This window comes from Ctenopharyngodon idella, chromosome 7 (genome assembly GCF_019924925.1).
Source record: "Ctenopharyngodon idella isolate HZGC_01 chromosome 7, HZGC01, whole genome shotgun sequence".
NCBI classification, from domain to species: domain Eukaryota; kingdom Metazoa; phylum Chordata; class Actinopteri; order Cypriniformes; family Xenocyprididae; genus Ctenopharyngodon; species Ctenopharyngodon idella.
The window spans coordinates 40013816-40036990 of record NC_067226.1 but is presented as its reverse complement, the minus strand read 5'-3'; the positions used below and the strand labels follow the sequence as shown (position 1 = coordinate 40036990).

Here is a 23175-nt window from a genome sequence, read left to right as displayed (position 1 = left end):
CTGTGTTGTGATGTTGGCACAGTTTTCATCACAACAGAATGCTCTGATCTCATAGTCATAACATTGCTGTGCAAGGCCTTGGTGTTTGTTCAGGCAAACGAATCCATCGTTTGTGTTGCATTTCACAACCTGGCCAAGATGTGTAAGAGGAACTCCAGGATAACGTTTTGCACGGCATTGTATGTCCTTTAGAGCTGAGCAGATGCTAGAAGAGGTGTCAGTTATTCTTTCAATAGGTACTATTTCACCACCGTCAAGACCTGTTGTTGAGCCACCAAAGTCATTCCAATCTGACCAATGACAATAACATCCAGGGCTAAGAGTAAGGGTGCTTGTTTTCAATATTGTGGATGTTGGATAAGTTGTTAATGGAGTTGTAGATGTTTGTTTTGCTGGAGTTGCAGGCTTGCTTGTGATATTAGAGGAGTTCTGGACTGCAGAAGTTTCAGTCAGTGGTGTAGTAAAGCCAGTTGAAAACGTTGGTGAAGGTGTAGACATATTTGGGGTTGTGGGTATGCCTTTACCAGTAGAGGAAATATGGACTTTTGGTGTAGTAACTTTTGGTGTAAACCTGCTTGTTGAAGAAACTGAAGGTGTAGCCAAATTTATTGTGGAAGTTGCTGCTGTAGTTGTTGATATGCTCATGCTTGTGGAGGAAATATGGCTTGGTGGTGTAGGCATGCTGTTTGAAAAACTTGGTGAATGTGTACCCGCAGAATTTGTTGATGAATCTGTTGATATGCTTCTAATGGTGGAGACACTTTGGGCTGCTGTTTTTGTACTTGGTGGTAGACGCATGCTTGTTGATGACATTGTTGTAGCAGGTGTATTTATGGACTGATTTGTGATGTTACCACAGTTTTCATCACAACAGAATGCTCTAATCTCATAGTCATAGCATTGCTGTGCAAGGCCTTGGTGTCTGTTCAAGCAAACTAGTCCATCTTTCATATTACATTTCACAACCTGGCCAAGCTGTGAAAGAGGAACTCCAGGATAAAGTTTTGCACGGCATTGTAGTTCCTTCAGTGATGTGCATATCCCAGGAGTGGTGTCAGTTATTCTTTCAATAGGTACGACTTCACCACCTTCAGGACCTTCTGTTGGGGCACCATAATTGTTCCAATCTGACCAATGACAAATACATCCAGGGGTAGGAGTAAGAATGGTTGTTTTCAGTGTTGTTGATGCTGGAGAAGCTTCTGTTGAAGCACTTGTAGTAACCGCTTTTGTTGACAGAGTTGTTGATTTGCTTCTAACAGTGTAGGATTTCTGAACTGTTGGTGTTGTTGGTGGTACAGGTGTGCTATTTGACAAACTTGGTGAAGGTGTAGAAGTAGACGTTGTTGTTTTTGGAGTTGTAGATATGCTTGTAGTAGTGGGGGATGTACTGAATGAAAATAAACTCTTTGTTGGAACAGTTTCTGTAGTGTATTTGGCAGACATTCCTGGAGCAGTTGTCTCTGCAATAAAATATTACAAATTAAAACACTTACCCCCGGTTTCACAGACAAGGCTTAAGCTAGTCCTAGAAAAAAAAAATGCATGTTTGAGCTGTTTTAACTGTTTTAACCCTCGTTCCCTGAAGGAGGGAATGGAGACGTACATTGGAGAGACAGACGAATAGGAATCTCGCCAGAGAGGCCAATCTGCTTTGAGTGCAACTAAAACGAGCCAATGCACATTGGCATGCAATCATTTGCAGCAGCTGCTGTGCCATGCAGCGCGGGTACTTAATGAGTAGCAGGTGCAATGCATTCTTTAGGTTCCCTTTCATGGGAACATCGACACTGCGTCAAACGCATTGGGATCACCTCTGCATGATTACGTCTTGAAGCACTTGTGAAATCGAACCAATAGGGTGACGGGACGTCAGAGCGGGTGATGTCACGGACCAGGAAACTATAAAGCACTCCTGAGAACAAAGAACGCCAGCTTCTGTGTCTTCAGCAAGCGTTCTGTGTTATCGTGTGTCTTATTTGGTGTTGTCTGTCAATTACATATACAGAAACGATCTCTTTAGTTTGAAAACAAGAGTATCAGTGTTACACCACATAAATATATATATATATATATATATATATATATATATATATTTGTATATAAAAGACACTATAATGGCGAGCAAAAAACAGCAGTTCAGACCGTTATATTCTAATATATTCAGCCTGTCATTCAGCCATTCTTGACTGTTTGTTTCTGGCTGCATTTAATTTGAGGATTAAATAAAATATTGAATACATTAAATTCCGAGGAATTTAAAAGAAAAGAAAGGAGGCCGGTCTGCCAACCCTGCCACCTCATGTGCTTCAGGGCGCAGCGGTTTCCAGTGATCCTCCAAGAAGAGGAGGGTCGTAGAGTGGTCAGTTCAGATGTTTCCTGCCGGTTTGCCATTTCAGGGCACTGCTCTGACCGTTCATCCAAAGAAAAAGTGTCGCCACCCATGCTCCCCCGCAGAAAGCTTGGGGACGGGGACAGGCGACAAAGCTGAAGTCTTTGTGGGGTAAGACAGATCTGCGGACTGTTATTATCACCAAGAAGGCTTCGAAGAGGTCCTGACGCCAGTGGCGTGGGACATTCGAGGGTAGCCCCCTCCGAAGAGGGTCCTTTACCACACTACATGGTATCCGCCCCTCCTCGGTGCCCTCAGGGGGCCGTTCTGCCAACCCTGCCACCTTGTGTGCTTCAGGGCGCAGCGGTCTCCACCGACCCTCTGAGGAGGGCCGGTCGACATTTGATTTGGTTGTTCCCTGCCGGTTCGCTGCTTCAGGGCACCGAGTCAAATGCTCAAAAAACACCAGAGACCAGTCTTGAGAGACTGGCTCCCTTAGTAGAATTTCTGGTAGAATGGAAACTTCTTCCAAATATTTCTCAATGGGTACTGCTCACAATAGAAAAGGGTTACAGAATTCGGGTCTTGCCCGCCCCAGTTCAACGGGGTCTTCCCTATAGTGGCGGACCCCAGTCTCTGGTATTGGAACAGGAAGTTCTGACGCTCTTGCAAAAAGGAGCTATAGAAAGGGTTTCTCCTCCCAGCAAACTGTCAGGGTTCTACAGCCTGTACTTTGTTCCAAAGAGGGTTGGAGGGTACTTTCATGTATCCATCTATCCTCAGCACAGGAGGTTCCTCAGATTTGCTTTCGGGGGCGAAGCTTATCAATACAGGGTTCTTCCTTTCTGCCTAGCTCTTTCACCCCGCACCTTCACAAAATGCGTGGATGCAGCTCTGGCTCCTCTGAGACTCCAGAGCATTTGCGTGTTGAATTATATCAACGATTGGTTGATTTTTAGCTCAGTTTGATCACATGGCAGTCCAACATCGAGATGTTGTTTTGTCTTACATGAGAAGGTTAGGGCTGAGACTTAATGCCAAGAAGAGTGTGCTTCTTCCAGCTTAAACTACCAACTATCTAGGGGTAGTCTGGGATTCCATCACGATGCAGGCACGTCTGTCTCCTGCTCTGGTGAATTCCATTCTCTCAGCCATGAATGGGGTGAAATTAGGCCAGTCACGCACTGTAAAACAGTTCAGAGACTGTTGGGTCAGATGGCAGCTGCGTCCAATGTGATACCTTTTGGCCTGCTGCACATGAGACCCTTACAGTGGTGGCTCAGGACCAAGGGATTTTCTCCAAGGGGAAATCCTTTTCGCATGATCAAGGTCACGCGGCAATGCCTTCATGCCTTAGTCATGTGGAAGAAGCCTTGGTTCCTGTCCCAAGGACCTGTGTTGGGGGCTCCTTGTCGACGCTTAATGCTAACGACGGATGCTTCCCTCACAGGCTGGGGGGCGATCATGAGTGGTCGCTCAGCTCAGGGTCTTTGGGAGGACCATCTACTTTCCTGGCACATAAATTGGCTGGAAATGATGGCGGTATTTCGAGCTCTCAAATACTTCCTCCCAGACCTTAGGGGCCATCACATGTTGGTCCGAGGTGGTGGAGCTCATTTGGAAAAACTTCGGTTGTGCAGAAGTTGACCTATTTGCTTTGAAAGAAACATCTCTTTGCCCACTGTGGTTCTCTCTGACTCATCCAGCCCCTCTGGGGTTGGATGCCATGGTGCAGACGTGGCTGAGGTTACGTCTGTACACTTTTTTCCCCGATCGCTCTGCTCCTAGGAGTTCTGGAGTGGGTTCGCCGGGACAGGGTCCATCTCATACTGATGGCCCCATTCCGGCCGACCCGAGTTTGATTTGCAGGCCTAGTGTCTCTTCTAGACGGCTCCCCCATGGAGATCCCCATCAGACAGGACCTTCTGTCTCAAGCGGGCGGCATGACAATTCACCCCCGCCTGGAGTTGTGGAAACTCTGGGCCTGGCCTCTGAGGGGGCTAGGCTCATAGAATCCGGTCTCCCAACTGAGGTTGTCGAGACCATACTCCACTCCAGAGCTCCTTCCACGAGAAAGCTATACGCATACAAATGGAAGTTGTTTTCTACTTGCTGTAGACAACGTCAGCTGGACCCGTTCCACTCCTCTATCAGTTTTGTGCTGCAATTTCTCCAAGTATAAATCTTGGATGGTTTATCTCCTTCTACCTTTAAGGTTTATATAGCGGCTATTTCCGGCTACTTCCGGTGGGGGACTTTTCTGTGGGAAGAGACCCCCTATTTATACGCTTTCTCTGTGGAACCCAGAGGCTGAGGCCTTCTGTGCGTACAAAACTCCGGCCTGGAACTTGGCTATTGTGTTCGAAGGGTTAGCTGAGGCTCCCTTTGAACCATTAGAAGAGGTGTCTGGGAGATTCCTCTCTCTTAAAATTGTCTTCCTGTTGGCAATTTCATCTCTCAAAAGAATTGGAGATCTTCAAGCACTTTTAGTTGCCCCCTCATGTTTGGAATTTGCGCCTGGTATGTTCAGGGTTTTCCTTCATCCTAGACTTGGTTATATACCCAAGGTCCCCACCAATGTCCCAGGACCGATTGTACTGCAGGCCTTTTGTCCTCCTTTTACTAATCCAGATCAGGTAGAATGAGCAAGTGGGTGGTCGAGGCCATCTCTCTTGCTTATGAGTCATCCGGGCAGCCTTCACCTTTGGCTGTCCGGGCACACTCTACTAGGGGTATGGCTGCCTAAAAGGCTTTGATCTCAGGGGTTCCCCTCAATGAGATATGTGATGCGGCTGGGTGGTCTTCTCAGCATACCTTCATTAGGTTTTATAACCTTGATTTGGGCTCCACTCTGGGGTCCTCGGTGCTCCCGTCTTGAAGATAACAGACAGGCACTTGGTACTATGGCATAGTTGGGATAGGGTTCCCAATGCTTTCGACGCAGCGTCGATGTTCCCATGAAAGGGAACGTCTCGGGTTACGTTTGTAACCCTGGTTCCCTGAATAGGGAACGAGGCGTTGCGTCGCTTAGCCATACTCCCTGCACGCCTGTGAGCGTCTTGCTTCAGCCAAATCAGAAGCTGGTGTTCTTTGTTCTCAGGAGTGCTTTATAGTTTCCTGGTCCGTGACATCACCCGCTCTGACATCCCGTCACCCTATTGGTTCGATTTCACAAGTGCTTCAAGACGTAATCACGCAGAGGTGATCCCAATGCGTTCGACGCAGCATCTCGTTCCCTATTCAGGGAACCAGGGTTACAAACGTAACCCGAGACGTTTTCGCTGAGGAGCCGAGCAGATGAACTGGCAGTGCAGCGGGGTACAGTGACTGTGGTGACAGGACATACGTCTCCGTTCCCTCCTTCAGGGAACGAGGGTTACCTTTGTAACCGAGACGTTTCCATTCAGTCGGTCACGTTTGACGTACAGAATCCCTACCAAAGCGCCACAGTTGCTGCCCCCTTCCAGTGCCCTGTGTAAGCCTCCTACTCCCTCTTACCTACATGATGATGGGACAGGGCTTACACAGAGATTGACCACTGCCATTCCGTGATAACCCATACATTGAGAATATTGGATAACACTGGGAAAGCGTGCCCACCGACTGGGAAAGGAACGCTGCAGAAGCCACATTCTTCCCTGAAGTAGTTATATGGAGAAGTACACGTGGACTAACCCGTAGGACCGTACTACATATGGAAGTACTGGGGTGACTCCAACCTGGTAAGAGTTGGGTTCTCCCAAAGGGAAAGACACAGGCTTCATTTAGGAGCAACCGTGGAATACACATATGGTACCCAGCCTAAATCCGGTTCTTAAGGATGCAAAGGAGTATAGGCCTGGCACCAGATGCTCCGCCACGTCCGGCTGCCAAGGGTGGTGGAGGACTCAATAGGGTCTGCCTTTTAGGGACTCTCTAGAGCAATAAGCGCATGAAGGGCAGCAAGCAGACACTAAGCCGGGGCCTCTCTGTGTCTCTGACTGGTTGAGGTGAGAACACAGGAGGAGACTTGCTCAACACGAAGGCTGTAGAATCTAGCGAACATGTTAGGTGTTGCCCCGGCCCGCAGTTCTACAAATATCTGTCAGCGAGGTGCCACAAGCCAGCGCCCAGGATGCAACACCTCTTGTAGAGTGGGCATGCAACCTGAGCGGGCAGGGCACGCCTTGTGCTTGTGGGCCATCCTCTGCTTGGAGACAGCCTTTCCCTTCTGCACTCTAGGCACGATTTTTTGACCGAAAATGCCTGCAGGTCCCCTTCCCTATTCATAGAGGCCAATGCAACCAGCAGCAAAGTCTTCATAGACAGAATCTTTAAGTGTGCTGACTGCAAGGGCCCGAAGGGAGCATTCTGAAGTGCTGGAAGCACCAGAGCAAGGTCCCAAGAGGTTACGGAGGGAGGACGAGGAGGATTTAGTGGATTTAAAGCCTGACGATGAGGAGGATTTAAGGATTTAAGCCTGATGAGTAGGTCATGCTTACCCACAGACTTGCCATCTATGTGGTCGTGATATGCAGATATTGCGGCAGCATAAATTTTGAGGGTGGAGGGAGACAGCCTAAGCTCCAACCCTTGCTGCAAGAAGGAAAGCACGACTCCGATGGAACATTTCCAGGGGTCTTCTGGAACAGGTTTCACTTCAAGGCGTAAGCACGTCTCGTAGACGGTGCACGTGCCGAAGTGATGGTGTTAAGTAACTCAGGGATTAAGTCACCTAGAACCTCCGTGTCCCATCCAGGGACCAGACATGGTCTGGACGCGGGTGCCAATGAGTGCCCCATCTCTGAGAAAGAAGGTCTCTCCTCAGAGGAATGCACCAGGGAGGGGCTGTCGCGAGGAGCATGAGTTCCGGGAACCAGGTCCGGTTGGGCCAATAGGGCACAACAGGACCTGTTCCACGTCCTCCCTGACTTTGCACAAGGTCTGTGCAAGTAGGCTCACTGGGGAAAACGCATATTTGCGTAGGCCTCAGGGCCAGCCGTGTGCCGGTGCATCTGTGCTGAGTGTCCCCTCGGACAGAGAGTAAAACAGCTGGCAGTGAGAGGTTCCTGGAGAGGCAAACAGGTCTACCTGAGCCTCCCCGAACTCTCTACAAATCAGCTGGACCACCTGGGACGTACTGCTAGCAACTCGATGTGCCAATGCAGTTGGGGGCCTGTCCACACCCCTGACACTGCATGCCCATTGTACGTGGCACCCCAGTCAGTGGCAGAGGCATCTATGAACACAACAGCATGCTGGGACACCTGCTCTAGGGGCACTCTTGCCCAAAGAAACAAGGGGTCCAACCACGGGCTGATTGCTTGGCGGCATTCTGGAGTGACTGCCAGTCGATGTGTGCTGTGTTGCCACGCCCATCTCGGGACTCGGCCATGAAACCAGTGCTGAAGCGGTATTGTATGAAGCTAACTGAGTATGATTACTGCCGCTGCGGCTGCCATATGACCCAGGAACCTCTGAAGAAATTTCAGTGGGACTGCCGTCCTGCCATTGAACGTATTCAGGCAGTTCAACACCGACTGAGCACGTTCCTCTGTGAGACGTGCTGTCTGTTCAACCGAATCCAACTCCATACTGAGAAAATAGATCCTCTGCACAGGGGAGAGTTTGGTCTTTTCCCAGTTGATCCGAAGGCCCAACTGGCTGAGGTGACTGAGCACCAGGTCCCTGTGTTTGCATAACTGATCCCGAGACTGAGCTAGCCAGTCGTCAGGATAGTTAAGGATACGACTGCCATGTTCTCGTATGGGAACAAGGGCTCCCTCCTTGACTTTCATGAAGACGCGGGAAGATAGGACCAGCCCGAAGGGCCGAACCTTGTACTGATATGCCCGACCCTCGAACGCAAAGCGCAGGAATGGCCTGTGTCAAGGGGAATCGAGACATAAAAGTATGCGTCCTTCAGGTCGATCGCTGCAAAACCAATCTGCTTTTCTTGGGTACAATGAAGTAGGGGCTGTAGAACCCTGATCTCACATCGGCTGGAGGGGCCGGCTCTATCGCGTCCTTCGCCAGTAGGATCAGTAGGACCGTGATCTCCACATGCAAGACATAGGCATTGACTGCTTTCACTGAAGTGAAGTGGATGCCTCTGAACCTGGGGGGACGCCAGGCAAATTGAATCGCGTAGCCGAGCCTGATGGTCCGAATGAGCCAGCGAGATAGACTGGGGAGCGCTAGCCAGGCTTGCAGAGACTGTACAAGCGGAACCAAGGGGACCGTAGGCGTATCCGCAGTGGGGCAGCGAGGTGGAACGCAGGGACGCGGCTTGGGAGGCTCTCTTTGTGAAGCGGCCCGTAGCGGGGTCTGAGTGTGCTGTGCAACACCTACCTGGTTCCACGGTTGGACAGAGGGCGCAGAAGAGGCTTTGGTTGCCTTCTTGAACCACGCACTGCTGCCCGCTGGCGATAGAAGAGGGGGATGAGAGTGGAGAGGTTTCCTCCCACTGCTCTCTGAGCCCTCTTCAGACCCAGAGATGAAGGAAACTGCTCTTTTATTGAAAATTTGGGTACCGCCAGCAGCTTGACCAGTGGTGGAACAGAAAGAAAAACAAACAAAGGATTTACCACCCGGTCCTCCTCCAGGGGAGGGAGTGGTGCTGTCACCATCTCCCAAAGAGCAGTCCCTTCCATCTGTGGGTCGCCCGTCCTAGGGCCTCTTGCCTTTGGTCTTGCCGCCCTTCTTGGCGGGGGCCTGGATGGGCTGGGCGACCGGCTTCATGGCGCTGCTTGGATGGAGGCTGCTGCTGTGGTGCAGGGGCGGCCTCAGACTGCTTCTGTACAGCTGAGAACTGCTGGGCAAAGTTCTCGACCGCGTACCCGAAGAGGCTGGTCTGGGACACGAGGGAATTAAGGAACCTGACTTTGTCGGTATCCTTCATGTCAGCCAGACACAGCCAGAGATGGTGTTTCTGGACCACCAGCATGGACATGCATGATCCACTGACCGCGCTGTGATCTTCGTCGCACGAAGCACGAGGTCCGTTGTGGCACGAAGTTCCTTAAGAACTTGTGGCTCGTGACCACCCTCGTGCAGGTCCTTCGGTGCCTTGGCCTGATGAACCTGCAACAATGCCATAGCGTGTAAGGCAGAGGCGGCTTCCCCACAGGCCTGGTAAGCCTTGCCGGTAAGATCCAACGAGTGCTTACAGGCCCAGGAAGGGAGACACGACTCCCCCCGCCAAGTGGAGTTAGGGCACAATTGCATAGCAACGGCCCGCTCCACAGGGGGGATGTGCATGTAACCCTTAGCCGGCCCGCCATCAAGGGTGGTGAGGGAGGAAGAGCCTCTGGAGCGGTTTTGGGCAGTAAATGAACCAGTGAGCTCATCATGCACCTCCGGGAAGACAGGAACCGGGGTGGGTGGCCCGAGATACCAATCGTCTGTGAGGGCTCGGGACACAGTGGAGGGTTCCACACGAGCCCGACCCTACTGCCGGCCTGGGAAAGCATAGCCATCATCTCCGGATCTGACTCGGGCAACGCTACCATCCCTGAAGGCAGCAACGCAGCTCTCCAGAGAAGTCTGGCTCACCCTCCGACGCAGCGATTGACATCCAGTCATCGGGGAGAGCTCCGAAGGATACGGCTGGTGCACACCTTTGAGATGGCCCAGCACTGTCCCTCGGCAGCTCTACTGGCTGTGGAGTGCAGGAGGAGTGAGGGTTCCTAGTTCCCCGAAGGAAGTGCGCTCATTGTGATCCTCAGGTCACCGGTACCACTGCCCGAAGCAACCCTCTGAGGAGGATTGGAACGAGGCAGCGGCACCGGGACTCCGCCCCTTTTCTGAAGTCTTGACCACAACTCCGAGATGGTCATCTTCCCGCAGTGGGTGCATGACTCATCCACGAACGCTGCCTCAGCGTGCTTGACGCCCAGACATGTGATACAGCGCTCGTGACCATCCCTCGGCGCCAGGTAACGACCGCATCCAGAAACACACAAATCATCTGAATGTCATCTTTGAAAAGACACAAGCTCTACTTGTGTATTTTCTTTCAGGACTTGCTCTTTTTAAGTGCTGAAGAACACAGGGGAACGATCACAGCAACACAGACAGAAATGTGCAGCCTGTCGTGTGCTTCCTTCTCTTTGAAGGTGCTTTCTTACCGGCAGTAAAAATGGCTTTTTAGCACTCAGAAGCGCACCGTACCAGCCGTGAGAACAGCCTTTTAGGCGCTGTAAAGACAGCCTTTTGCTCAAAAGAAGGCAAAAAATAAAGGATACAAAAAAGGAAAAGAGAAGGAGATCAACCCCGCTGCCGCGCTGTCCGCCAACACTGAAGAGAAACTTCTTCCTGAAGCGCTGACTCTTTTAGAAACACCACTTTGTAGAGAGCAGAAAACATGAATGAACCGCACAGCTCCGAAGTGAAAAGCTAAAGAATGCATTGCACCAGCTGCTCATAAAGTACCCACACTGCGTGGCACAGCAGCTGCTGCAAATGATTGCATGCCAATGTGCATTGGCTCATTTTAGTTACACTCAAAGTAGATTGGTCTCTCTGGCGAGATTCCTATTCATCGGTCTGTCCGACGTATGTCGAAAGTGACCGACTGAATGGGAACTGTACAGTACATTGTAAGGAACCATTTCATACTCATTACACACCAAACTATCAACAAGTTATTAACTGCACCAATCAGTCATCCAATTTTGAATATGCAGGCAAATTCTGACAAAATATTATTATTATTTTTTTTCTAAATAATTAGTTAAAGTAAGTAGTTAAGTAAACTGAAAGTTAAGTAAACTGAAATTCCAAACTTTTTTCAATGGCAACAAAATATATCACATTGCCCTCTTTCAAAAATATCAACTTATGAAGTACTTGCTTTAACTCAAAGAGACAAAAAACTAGATGAAAATCTAAACATTTTTTGTACTTGAGAAGATAGTAGTACCTGTTGTTTCACTGGAGAAGTCAAATATAGTAGTTGGAATATAGGTTGTTATTGGATGTGATGTTTGACAAGTGTATGAAGCTTTTTGAATTATTCCATGTTCTTTACAGACAGCTGTCATGCAGCTGCCAAGTCCATCTGTAGTATTATATATTGTATCGCCATACAGATATTTCTTCCCTTTGAATATACAGGTGCAAGCTGCAAATTTAGGAATAAGGACATTTACTCAATCAGTTAAGTGCCTAAGTAAAGATGAAGGAAACCAGAGGCTTAAATATCTTTTACTTACCTGTTAAATTGTATTTGCATTTGATGTCCATGGAATCGCAATAGCTATAAGAATAAACAATTTTAAAATTAAAATAAGATTTTATGACAGTAGGCTGTAATTTTTGACATGAAATGATAGCATACCATATTTGACAGTTTTCTGCTGAAGGAACTATCTCTTGATTGCCGTAACGTTCCCCCTGTTTATCATAGCAGCCACATTGCTCGCTTTTAACACATTTCATTGTATCTTCATCAAAGTAAGGATGTCCAGGGGGACATTTAGGGTAACAACCTTATAAAAAAAAGTGTGTGGGGGTGAGGGTGGGGGTGAGGGTGAGGGTGAGGGTGGGGGGGAGGGGGAGGAAATAACAAAATATACAAAACACAGAATTAATTATGTTACATCTATGTGACATAGATTGCTAGGTAGAGGCACTGTAAGGCTGATCGGGCCCCAAATTAAAACTTTGCTGTTTGAGAAGCCCTCCAAAATAGCAATTTTCTAAAATCAGGCTACCTATTATGCTTCATCTTCTTGGTATTTAAAAGTGACATTCTGTATTTTAAAAAATGAATTAAAAAAAAAAAAACAGATGAGTATTTCTAGCTAGCAGGACAATACTGATGAAGCAAAAGATTGATGGGCAAGGGGGTGGCATTTTTTGTGGAAGACACAAAGTACACATAAACTGTTTGTTCAAACAAAAGAATCAAGATGAAATCAACAATTGTATTCTTGCCTGTACGGTTATACAAGCTAAAACATGCATTAGCTTATTATGGGGGTAGACAAGCTATGTTATAGTACAGGTAAAAAAATGAAACCAAAGGGAAACAGAAATGTTTACATAAATGATACAGAATTATATATCTTTATTGAGAACTGTCTCTAATAAATATAGTTAAACAAATATAAGTTCATCTGTGCAGTTCTATTAAAACACTACATGGGGGGGGGGGGCGTCACGTGACGTTGATGGCAGAGTAGCAGCATGACGTTTGGTCTCTTGCAGCTCGTTGAAGTTTTTAGGACTTTGACTAAGACATACAACAGCTGAATGGCTGGAAGATATTTTGGAAAGATACCGGAGTATGCCTAGTACTCAAAAGAAGCTCACCCTTTCGGCGAAATCTTCTAAATCGGCAGAGAATAGATCGCCTCAGGTCTGAGCTGGGCTGAGATTGACAGTTTGGTGGAAAGAATATCAGATGAGGTGCTTGAAGGTGTTGAAACTTCCTTCAACAAAAAGATCGACCCGGTCTTACTGAAGCTCGATGCCTGTTCTTCGAAAATAGAAGTGCTGGAAATGAAAATTGCTGAGATGGAGGGCTGGGTCTCGGACGACAAGGATGCCATGGCTTCGTACAGTGCGAAGCTTACTTAAGTGGAGGATAAGTTGGAGGCTGCTTTGGGAAAAAAAATTAATGACGTAGAGCAGTGGTTCCCAAACTGGGGTACACGTACCCCTGGGTATACGTGAGGTGACAGTCTATAGCAAACAAACTGCAGAATTTTGCCATTCATTTAATTCTTCCCTACCTTAAAATAACATTAAAACCGATCATGTATTTTCTAACAGGGACAATGCCGTAACTACATGACATCCAATCAAAATACCACATCTTTTGCGGTCAAATCTGACAGTGTCCATTTCCACATAAGCAGCGCGCATATGGGTGCATATAGGTTGCGTGCAGAGTCTGCTGTCTTAGTAAATCACGCTACATTACTGCTGTTCTAGACAATGTATCTGCAGATTTAGCACTTACTAGCATGAAGAACAAATAGCCTGGCAAAAAAGTGCATAAAGATCAATTTAAGATTCAAACTCTTGTACAGTGTACATTTTAGGACTTCCTCACACCTCAGTCATACAACGAAAAGGCTTCATGCCTCAGACTAAAAGGCTTCAGTCACTGGACAAAACGGCATCGCGCCTCAGACCGAAAGGCTTCAGGTCTCAGGAAAAACGACGTCAGGTGTCAGGTCTCATACAAATAGGCATCGAACGAAACAGCCTCAGACCAAAAGGCATCAGACGAAACGGCCTCAGACTAAAAGGCATCATACATAAAGGCATCAGACGAAACGGACTTAGAAAGAAGAGAATTGCCCCGCCTCAATGTGATGTCACGTGCATGCAGTTTTCTGTTAAATGTTACACTAAGTTGTATAAAACATATCCCACTGAGATTATTTTGTAAATTTGTAATATTCACTAGTTTTATTTGCATGTATAAAAAGTTAGCAAAATAACATATTGCAAATAGTTTGCATTGCAAACTATTGTGAACACATACGAAAATTAACCATGGTTAAAAGTGTGTAACTATTTTTTTTTTTTTTTTTGTCGGATTGATAGGCTACTATTTGTATAACAATAATTGTACTACAAATACCATAAACTATAGTGTAGCAAAACCATGGCTCAAGAGAGGTAAAAAATCTTTCGAGCTATTTGAATGCGTTGTTATAAGCGCAGCTGCTTTGTGTACAGAGGTTACCAGGGAAACGGCTTTATTTCTTCTGTTCCAGCGCCACCTACTGTCAGAGAGTCGATTAGGCAAGGCAAGGCAATTTTATTTAGCACATTTCATACACAATGGTAATTCAAAGTGCTTTACATAAAAAGGAAACAAATACATAAGAATAAAAATGGAATGCATAAAAAATAAAAATAACAATAAAAACAGAATACCAATATCTGGATGGAAGAGTCACATTTTACATTTTCATTCAGCCCGTTGCTGTTTTTCTGCAGACCAATGTGAAAATCGGCATGTTCTTTTCTGTTCTTTTCTTTTCTTATAAATAGCCTACATGAATACCATCAACAGATAGATTCTACATAATTAACATGCACGCACACACATCTTACATAAATTTGGAAAAAGTAACAGTAAAGAAAAAGACTGACGTCGTTTTTCCTGAGACCTGAAAACTTTCAGTCTGAGGCGCGATGTCGTTTTGTCCGATGACAGAAGCCTTTTAGTCTGAGGCATGACGCCTTTTTGTTGTATGACTGAGGTGTGAGGAAGTCCTAAAATGTACACCGTACTCTTGATACAAAACATAGCTTACCTTTTGTGAGTTCTTGTTTTTAATTTTGATAATATTATACGAGCAAGAATGCAAATCCAAATATCCACACAACAGTTCAACAAACAAAAGGGTAATATTAAGTGATGTTCTTCACAGCATTGTCAGTATTTGCTCTATTTTGCAACGAAAGCAACAGCAGAATTACAACACAGCGGTGTTTCGAGAACGAATCTGCGGCTTTGAACGAATCGTTTGTGAAAGTCATGATTCACTGTTTCATTCATAAATACAGCCACTTGCTTCGCTGAACAAATGACTCGATGACTCACGCATTAAGAAGTGACTTACCGCCATCTACTGGCGGTTTTAGTATTTAAAATAATCACTTTCACGTTTTTAGCAATTTCTCTATTGAATTTTTTTTATTTAAAGCATTATTAATTTTGTAAAGGTATTCATAAAGATAAAAAAAATGCACTAGAAAGTCAATTTAAGGGGCAAAAATTGTCCCTTAATGGAAAATGTACAATCTAAGTGGAAGAGAGGGGGTGCGCAGAAGGATGGTAAATGCCTCAGGGGGTACTCCACTCTAAAAAGTTTAGGAACCACTGACGTAGAGAATAGAAGCTGACCCTGCAATGTACGTGTTATCAGTCTTCTAGAAGGCAACAAGGGTAGTAATCTGGCCGCCTTTTTTAAATCTTGGCTGCCAGAGCTCCTGCAAGTCAGCTTCAAAGGTGGGACTGTTAAACTAGATTGCTGTCATCGTGCCCTCACTCGCCATCCTCTGCCGGGTCAGCAGCCCTGTGTTGTTATCATAAAATTTCCAAATTTCAAAGACAAAGTTGCAAGTTCTTTAGCATGCAATCTGCAAGAAAAACACGTGCCCTGACTTAAAATAGAGCCCCTATCATGCTGTTTGAGGATTTTTCTGCAGCAGTGATGAGGTCAAACAGCAGCTCAAGGAGAAGGGAATTGCCTTTGCCATGTTGTATCCAGCAATTCTCAGGATCAGGAAGGACAGACAGGAGAGGTCCTTTGAAGATCACAAAGAAGTGACAGCCTTTCTGTATATAGTAAAATGTTTTAGAGTTGGTCCTGCACTTTCTCTTCATCTCTAGGGAAGCCAGCTGAAACCCAACATGGGTGTAATAGACCAAGGCTGGCCCCTTTGTTCGGTTCATGGCTCTTTCTAGTTGTACTGTGTATTTGGTTTTGTAAAGAAGGAATGAGTCCATATTTCCCTGTTACAAGAATCCCATTTATTGCCTGATGAGCATTCTAAGTTAAAAACGTGACTGGTTTGGATCAGTATCTTGCACTTTGAAAACCATTCTCAAAAGTTTGCGTTTTCAGAACCTCAAATCGCCATTGTCGTGTAAATGAACAGCCAAAACGCATAAAACGTTTTCCATTTTTAGCTGAAAAAAGGCATCATGTAAACAGCCCCTTAAAAGTGTCCCCTCAAATATCAGACTTAGATATTAGTCTAAATTTTGTTCCCCTTTTCACAGTCGGTGAAACATAGTCTTAATATGTGGTCTGGCCTGCCCCAATCTTTATTGGCCCTTTATTCATCTCATTAAGCTGAATATTCTTACACAGGAAAAAAAAGTCAGCTAAATTAAATAGTTCTATAATTTTATTCATTTGGGCTAAAAAAGACCTAGACTATGTTACAGGGTTTTTTTTGTTTGTTTGTTTGTTTGTTTTTTGTTTTTTGTGCCTCCCTATTAAATCTGGTGGGTAAGCAACACCATCTTTCCTATTTTATTTTTTGGCCACTCAGTCTAGATTTCTCTTAGTTCATAAATGACTGGAATCCACTTGGATTGGATGTGAAGCTACGTTCCTGAATGGGTTTTCTCTGCTTAAATTACTGTATACCTTTCCTGCTAAAGTTTCGGCTTTGACCAAAGATATATTATATTATATTTTTTTAAAGAATATGTTGAATACCTGGCGACATATTAGCAAACTGGAAGGTTATGGTAATCCTCTTTCTCTGTTAACTCCTCTCCATGATAACCCTGATTTCCCAACTGGCCTTTGGGCTGCTCTTGTTGACTCACTCATCATTTTATCTTCTTTCTTTTTTCTATCTGAAGCTATAGGGGGTGATGGATACTTGCTGTAAATCTGTTTTACCATACTTTGCACTAAAAAGGCTCAAAAAAATATATACTTAAAAAAAACACTACAGTAAGGGTGTTGTAATATACTGGTATTGATGTTAACTGCGATGTTTGAAAAAGGAAATATTGATATAAATGTAATACTAAACAAATTTTAATATCATAAATAGTCCAGCACCAGTATCTCTATGACACACCAAAATAGTAGATGACAGTATTTCACCTTAATGCTAGTTGTCGTCCATCATATGCCATGTCTTGTTTAGTTTAATAGTTTCATTGGCATGTTTTTTTTTGTTTCAAGGTCATGGTTTTTTTGTCATTTTCTTTGCCTGAATTCTCATTCATTTGTTACTATGGTTTATGATTAGTGCATTGTTTTTTTGATTACCATTCTCAGTGTATTTAAGCCCTCAGTCTCCTTTGTTCTTTGTTGGTTGTTGAGTTTATGTAAGTTGTGTATTTTGTTCTCGATGAACCTAGAGAATATTAAAGCAGCAAAAGAGAAAGAAATGGGTACGGATATTCCTGCAGTTCACTTTTTGCTCGAGCGGGGGGATCACTGCCTCAAGGACAACACAAGGGACTTCATAGGCTATTTTCAGACTGTCAGTCCAAATCAGGAAAAAAAAAATTTGAATCCTATTCAAATTGCATTTCTGGAAATCTGTTTCAGTCTGACCACTCTGATTGTATTTTTCTTGGTTTATGTGATTTTCTCACGTCACGTATATAAAACGTAAATGTCAGAAACATGCTGATAGGCGCTGCAGAAACAAGGTTGTGTTGTTGCAAAGTGCCAGACGAGTATAAAAAATGACAATATACTAGAGACACGTTTTGATACCAGCCTCCTACATTTCTGCTGCTGCCTCATAAGACAGTAGTCTAGTGTGGTGGCTACACATTGTCATGTTGTTCGCTGCCTATGTGGAGTAGGTGCTGGCTCAGTGTGACTCAACGTTCACTGTCTGCCCGTTGATGTGGACATTGCCAGCCCCAACTCCACCACAGACTCAGAGCCTTCAGCCATATTCGAAATGGACCGGATGCCAGAGCCCACCGCAGACTGCAGAGTCCGCCATGAAGCAAGAGCCAGAGCGTTTGCCAGAGGCCAATTTCATCCCTGAGCCCGAGCCCATCACAGAGTCTGAATAGGTGCGTGAGCCGGCAACAGCGTCCGTCACAGAGAGGATTTTATTGGAGTTCATCAACATGGATTGGAGCCCCGCCCACACTCCAGTCACTGAGGGCCATTCAATGAGCTGGGTCACCAAAGTATTATTTGATGAGCTGTATGATGAAATGTTTCAAGGTCTCCAGTCTTGCAGCTGGTCCCATCTAGTCCCAAGTCATCTTCATCTTTGCTGGTTTAGCCCAGTCCCAAGTCTCCTTTTTCTCTGCTGGTTCAGCCCAGTCCCAAGTCGTCTTCGTTGCTGCTGATTCAGCCCCGTCCCAAGTCGCCTTCACAGAGATGGGAACTCGAGTTAGTGACTCTTGCTGTATAACAAACCGTGACTCTTGTGTCCACTTAGCAACTGTAGTGAAAATGACTACTTGTGTTGCCAGAATGATTGTTTTTTTACATTTATAATGGATTTTTAAGTAACAAGCTGGATGAACATTACCCCTTACATCTTAGGACCTTTATTATAAACAAAACAGATGATAGAAATATCATATTATTTTGCCTATATAAGATAACTTGGATAAAAAATAGGATTTGAGTATGAGAATTTATTTTATTTATTTTATTTTTTTTTTTAATTACTTGAGGCTCGACTCGTGACAAAAGGCTCCAGACTTGATTCAGACTACCTATCCCTCCTTCTCTGCCAAAGCCATCCAGTTCCTTGGTCTTGTCTCCACTGTCTCCCTTCAGCTCCTCCTTCAGTAGTTCTGCCCTGCTGTTTGGCTCCACCTTGAGTTTCCCAGTCATCAGCTCTGCATTGGGCTAAGGATCCCTCAGCTCCACCTCAAGCCTCCAAGCCCCAGACTCCACCTTGGCCCTCCGACCCATTGGTTGCACCTTGGCTCTCCGACCCATCAGCTCCACCTTGGCTCAATGCTCCCTCGGCTCCACAAAGGTCTGTCATCCCTCAGGCTCCGCTGGGCTCCCCTCTGGCTCAACCTTGGTCTATAGTCACTATGGCTCTGCTTCTGACTTCCAGATCTCTGTCTTCTCCTCAACCATCCACCCCTCTGGCTCTGCCGTTCTCCACCCTCCCTCTGGTTTCGCCATGGTCCTCAGTTGCACCGACTCCACCTCAGACTGCCAGGCTTACGTCTCCACCTCAGTCCCTGTGTCTTTGTCTCGGTTTCACCTGGGTCTCCTCCTATCACAAATTCACCTCTATCAGTCGGGCTCCTGATTCCATCCAGGCTCCTACCTCCATCAGTTCCACCATGGGCATTTGTCCTGACTCTGCCCTGGGTCATCCTCTGGCTACTCCCTCCTTCTTCTGTTGTCCTTTTAAAGCACAAGGATGCGCTTTCCGGGGGAGGTGTGTTATGTCACAGCCAAGTCATGTTTAGTTTTTGTATCATGTCTTGTTTAGTTTAATAGTTTTGTTGTCATGTTCTGTTTTGTTTTTAGGTTGTTGTTTTCTTTGTCACCGTTTTTGGTTGAGTTCTCATTCATTTGTTACTATGGTTTCTGATTAGTGCACACTTGTTCCCTGTTTCTTTGATTACCATTCACAGTGTATTTAAGCCCTCTGTTTCCTCAGTTCTGTGTTCGTTGTTGAAGTTTATGGAAGTTGTGTAGTGTGTTCTCACATTTTTTGGTTTATTTAATCTTGTGTTCCATCATCATTCTGTGTCACGCATCTCTCTTTATTGGATCTGTTTCACGCAACCATCGTGAGCAAAAATGAATTTGACTGATAGTGTTCTTTTTGTTGTTCCTTAAAATTTCAATAGCTATTAGAATCAGAGTAATATTATTATTGTGAATTCTTTTGACCAATATAATCATTTAGAGAAAATGTTATTCGTGACATTCCAGCCCTACACAACAATATCCACAAATATCTGTTTGAACCACAACATACCATTTTGGGATTAAAAAAGTGTTTTTGTTGTTTTCATCTATGAAAAAAAATTACCTTCAAGTGCAAGTATCTGACTTGAGCACTGCCCAGTTGGATTTCTGCAGGTCTGCATACAGGGAGCTCCGCAAGGTTTGTAATGCCACTCGCATTCATCCAAAGGGTTGTAATAATCACAGAACAATGCTGTAAGAAAAAAATGATTTTGTGCTGGTCTCTTTTATGAATGAGGCATTTATATAGCATATTTTAGTACTGTACACCCAAAGTGCTTTACAATTGTATCAGGAGATCTCTCCTCAACCACCACCAGTGTGCAGGATCCACTTGAATGATGCGGCAGCAGCCACAGAACAATGATGTCAGTGCGCTCACCACACACCAGCTAGGTGGAGAGGAGAGAGAGTGATAGAGCCAATTGAAAGCATGCTAATTAACAGTAGGTGGCCATGATTGATTTAAGGCCAATGAAGGGAATTTGGCCAGGACACTGGGTTTACACCCCTACTCTTTTACAAGAGGTGGCATGGGACTTTTAAATGAACACAGAGAGCCAGGACCTGGTTTAACATCTCATCCAAACGATGGTGCCTGTTACAGTATAGTGTCCATGACCACACAGACCACAGGGTGAGCACCTCCTGCTGGCCTCACTAACACCTCTTCCAGCAGCAACCTGGTTTTTCCCAGCAGGTCTCCCATTCTGGTACTAACCAGGCTCAACCCTGCTTAACTTCAGTGGGCAACCAGTCATGGGCTACAGGGTGATATGGCTGCTGGATACCTTTTTTTAAGTAATTGTTTTTTTAGTGAATCAAATTAAGCTGAGAAAATGATCAGTGACTCACGGCATATTTTAGGTGTTCTCCAGGCAACACAGGTTCCAGCCTCATTACAGGCTTGTGCATAGGCTGCTATAGCAGCGCATAAACAGTCACGATCCCCACCGCTATCACAAGCACATGAGTCTCTCACACAAGCATCATAAAAATGACTGGGATCCACCTTAATAGGACAAATGAAATTTGATTATTTATACAAGAACAACAGGGTATTGTACATGATCACTGTGCTGTGTTAACTTACTTGAGAATGACATGTTGTAAAAACTTGACTTTTAATGATACTACATTCTTTCTGAGCCCATAATTCCCTGTAGGGATTGTTTGAGCAGGGATTTCTAATTTCCATAGCAACAGGACAGCTAGAGGACTCTTTCCAATCATTTCCAAAGTCCAAGGGTTTAATTACCACCTTCTGACTTCTCAACATGAAGTCATTGTCTGCGTTCCCATCATAGTTCCCGCAAAGACCACAAACAGTACCCTGTGATATAACAAGATGCATATTAACTAACATATCAAAATATAACAAACATCCAACAGCCTTTCAAGACAACTAAATGTAAACAATAAACTGTATTCTCTGAGGCATATATTTTTGTACTGTAGTCTCTGAGGCAGTTATTCAGTCAATGACTCTATATTTATTTCTCACCTTAAAGTTTGGACTGAGTTTGATAAACATATTTGTCCTTTGGTCCCACATGACAATTAGACCATTATTTGCCTCAATGACCATGTAAATTCCTCTTATCCAAATTTGATAAGGAATGTCCACTCCCTCATCTCTATGAAGAATCTGATAACCTCCATCTGTCAATTTGAACTCCTTGTTCTAAAAGAGTGAAATACATTTATCAGCCACATGTGATCTGTTCATATATGCATATATATATATATATATATATATATATATATATAAACAAAAAGGACTCTCACCCCAAGGAGGACTCTGACAGCCTTAGAACAAGTGGTGCCAGTAGTTCCACATGGTACGTTTTCGGTGAGAACGCTGAAAGTACCACTGGCATTGGCATGACCACAATAATCCTGTATAAATCACACAAATTTGTCTCTGCATTTATATTAAAACTGATTATCTTTTTTCTTACAGTTATTTTTTATTAATAACATTAGAAAAATCGCTGGAATAAACTTGGGGTATGTCATTCAATTTCTATAGTGGCACCAACAGCTCAATTGTAGCTATATTTAGTCTCATTATTATTATCATTATTTTTATAATGTTATCATAAAACATTTGTCGGCAGAATTTTACGTAAGCAAATGAAATCAAAGTGTATTGTATCTTGTATAGATTTATTCTGTACTTACTCTGATTAGTGTGTATTCGCAGTCTCCATCAAAAGTGTATCTTTTCCCATCAAATGTAATGTAATGGCCGTCTCCATAAACTGTGCAGGTTCCATGGCATAGGTCTGTGGTACATTGCCATTTCCTATCCATACAGGTACTGCACATACAGATATAAGTGTTGATATAAGTATTAATTAGTATTATACAAGTTGGTGATTTTGTATGAATGTGTATGATCTGACTTATCATTTGTGATTTTAAACTTCACTTTGTAGGTAAAACATTACCATAAAGGTTCACCCCTAAACCTAACCCTCAGGTTAAGCAGACTGTGCAAATACGAAATAGACAAGCTTGAAAAAAAAAAAAAAAAACTCATAAGATAAGAGGATTTAGAGAAAACACAGTATATAGATGCATAAGTGTATAAGAGAATGAAAGGGTAAAATGAGTATCAACAATGCAAATTTTAAAGTTGTGCAACAGGTATGATATATTTTTTTTAATTATTATTGGAGAACTGTGAGAGATTTTTACAATGCATAATTGATGTGCAAAAGGCCAGGTAACAAAAAAAAAAAAAAATCAGAGGTTAGTGTACTTGGTTACCAAAGAAACATAAATGTCTGTAATGAGCATGCATGTCAAGTGTTTTCTTCACGCAAGAAGAAACTGAATATTTTTAATTACTATTTTTTTCCAATCAAACTGCAGCTTTGTAAAGTTATGCAGAAAAGCATACATGTGTTTAAATACATATACATTTAATTGTGTGTAATTAGGATAGCTATGAAATTACCCTCAGCAAGACAAAAGAATCGGCCCCACTGATCTATAATAGAAAACTGGATTGCTCATGACGTCGTAACATGTGATGCCACAGCACCGCCATATTGCTATTTACCCTATTGAATAAATAAAAAATCATCTGATTTTAATGAGAAAACATTACCTAATGAGTCACAGTTTTTATATCTGAAGTCTCACTGCACATTCTTATGCAAACGTCCCAAGCATGTAAATGATTATTTGTTTAAAGTCGGGAATGATGAACTCACATACAGTAGTTTTGTTACTGGCCTCTGTTTTAATCTACTTCCATCAAATGCAAAACACATTTCTATGGACATACTGGATTTTTTTTTTTTTTTGGTTAAGCGCCTAAAACATCTTCATTTCAATGTTTTCGACTATCAATATACTGCATTATATTCATGTTACGCAACATTGTCAACATGAGCTCAGTTTCTTCAGCACGGCAAAAAATGTGACGTTTAC

General features: G+C 44.2%; 1 protein-coding gene and 1 pseudogene across 1 annotated transcript; both read right to left on the bottom strand.

Moving 5' to 3' along the window:
* Nucleotides 1-10328: 10328 nt before the first annotated feature.
* LOC127515655 (mucin-5B) lies at nucleotides 10329-22449 on the bottom strand. The gene is made up of 10 exons (XM_051899536.1): nucleotides 21916-22449; nucleotides 21520-21630; nucleotides 21236-21415; nucleotides 20825-21064; nucleotides 20587-20743; nucleotides 19796-19924; nucleotides 11652-11802; nucleotides 11527-11570; nucleotides 11235-11435; nucleotides 10329-10351 (listed from the first exon to the last, which is right to left on the bottom strand). The coding sequence occupies exons 1-10, from the start codon at nucleotides 22144-22146 to the stop codon at nucleotides 10329-10331; spliced, it is 1467 nt and encodes a 488-aa protein (XP_051755496.1). The 5' UTR covers nucleotides 22147-22449.
* Nucleotides 20402-20519, bottom strand: LOC127516848 (uncharacterized; annotated as a pseudogene).
* Nucleotides 22450-23175: the final 726 nt, after the last annotated feature.

Bases quoted from the DNA above. Each gene is read 5' to 3' on its own strand.
- LOC127515655 (XM_051899536.1), bottom strand. From the start codon at position 22,146: ATGATAAGTCAGATCATACACATTCATACAAAATCACCAACTTGTATA. The intron at 20,744-20,824 runs GTAAGTTAACAC...TGTCCTATTAAG, and splicing joins TTACAACATGTCATTCTCAA to GTGGATCCCAGTCATTTTTA. The intron at 11,803-19,795 runs GTAATTTTTTTT...TTTTTTTATAAG, and splicing joins TCAGATACTTGCACTTGAAG to GTTGTTACCCTAAATGTCCC.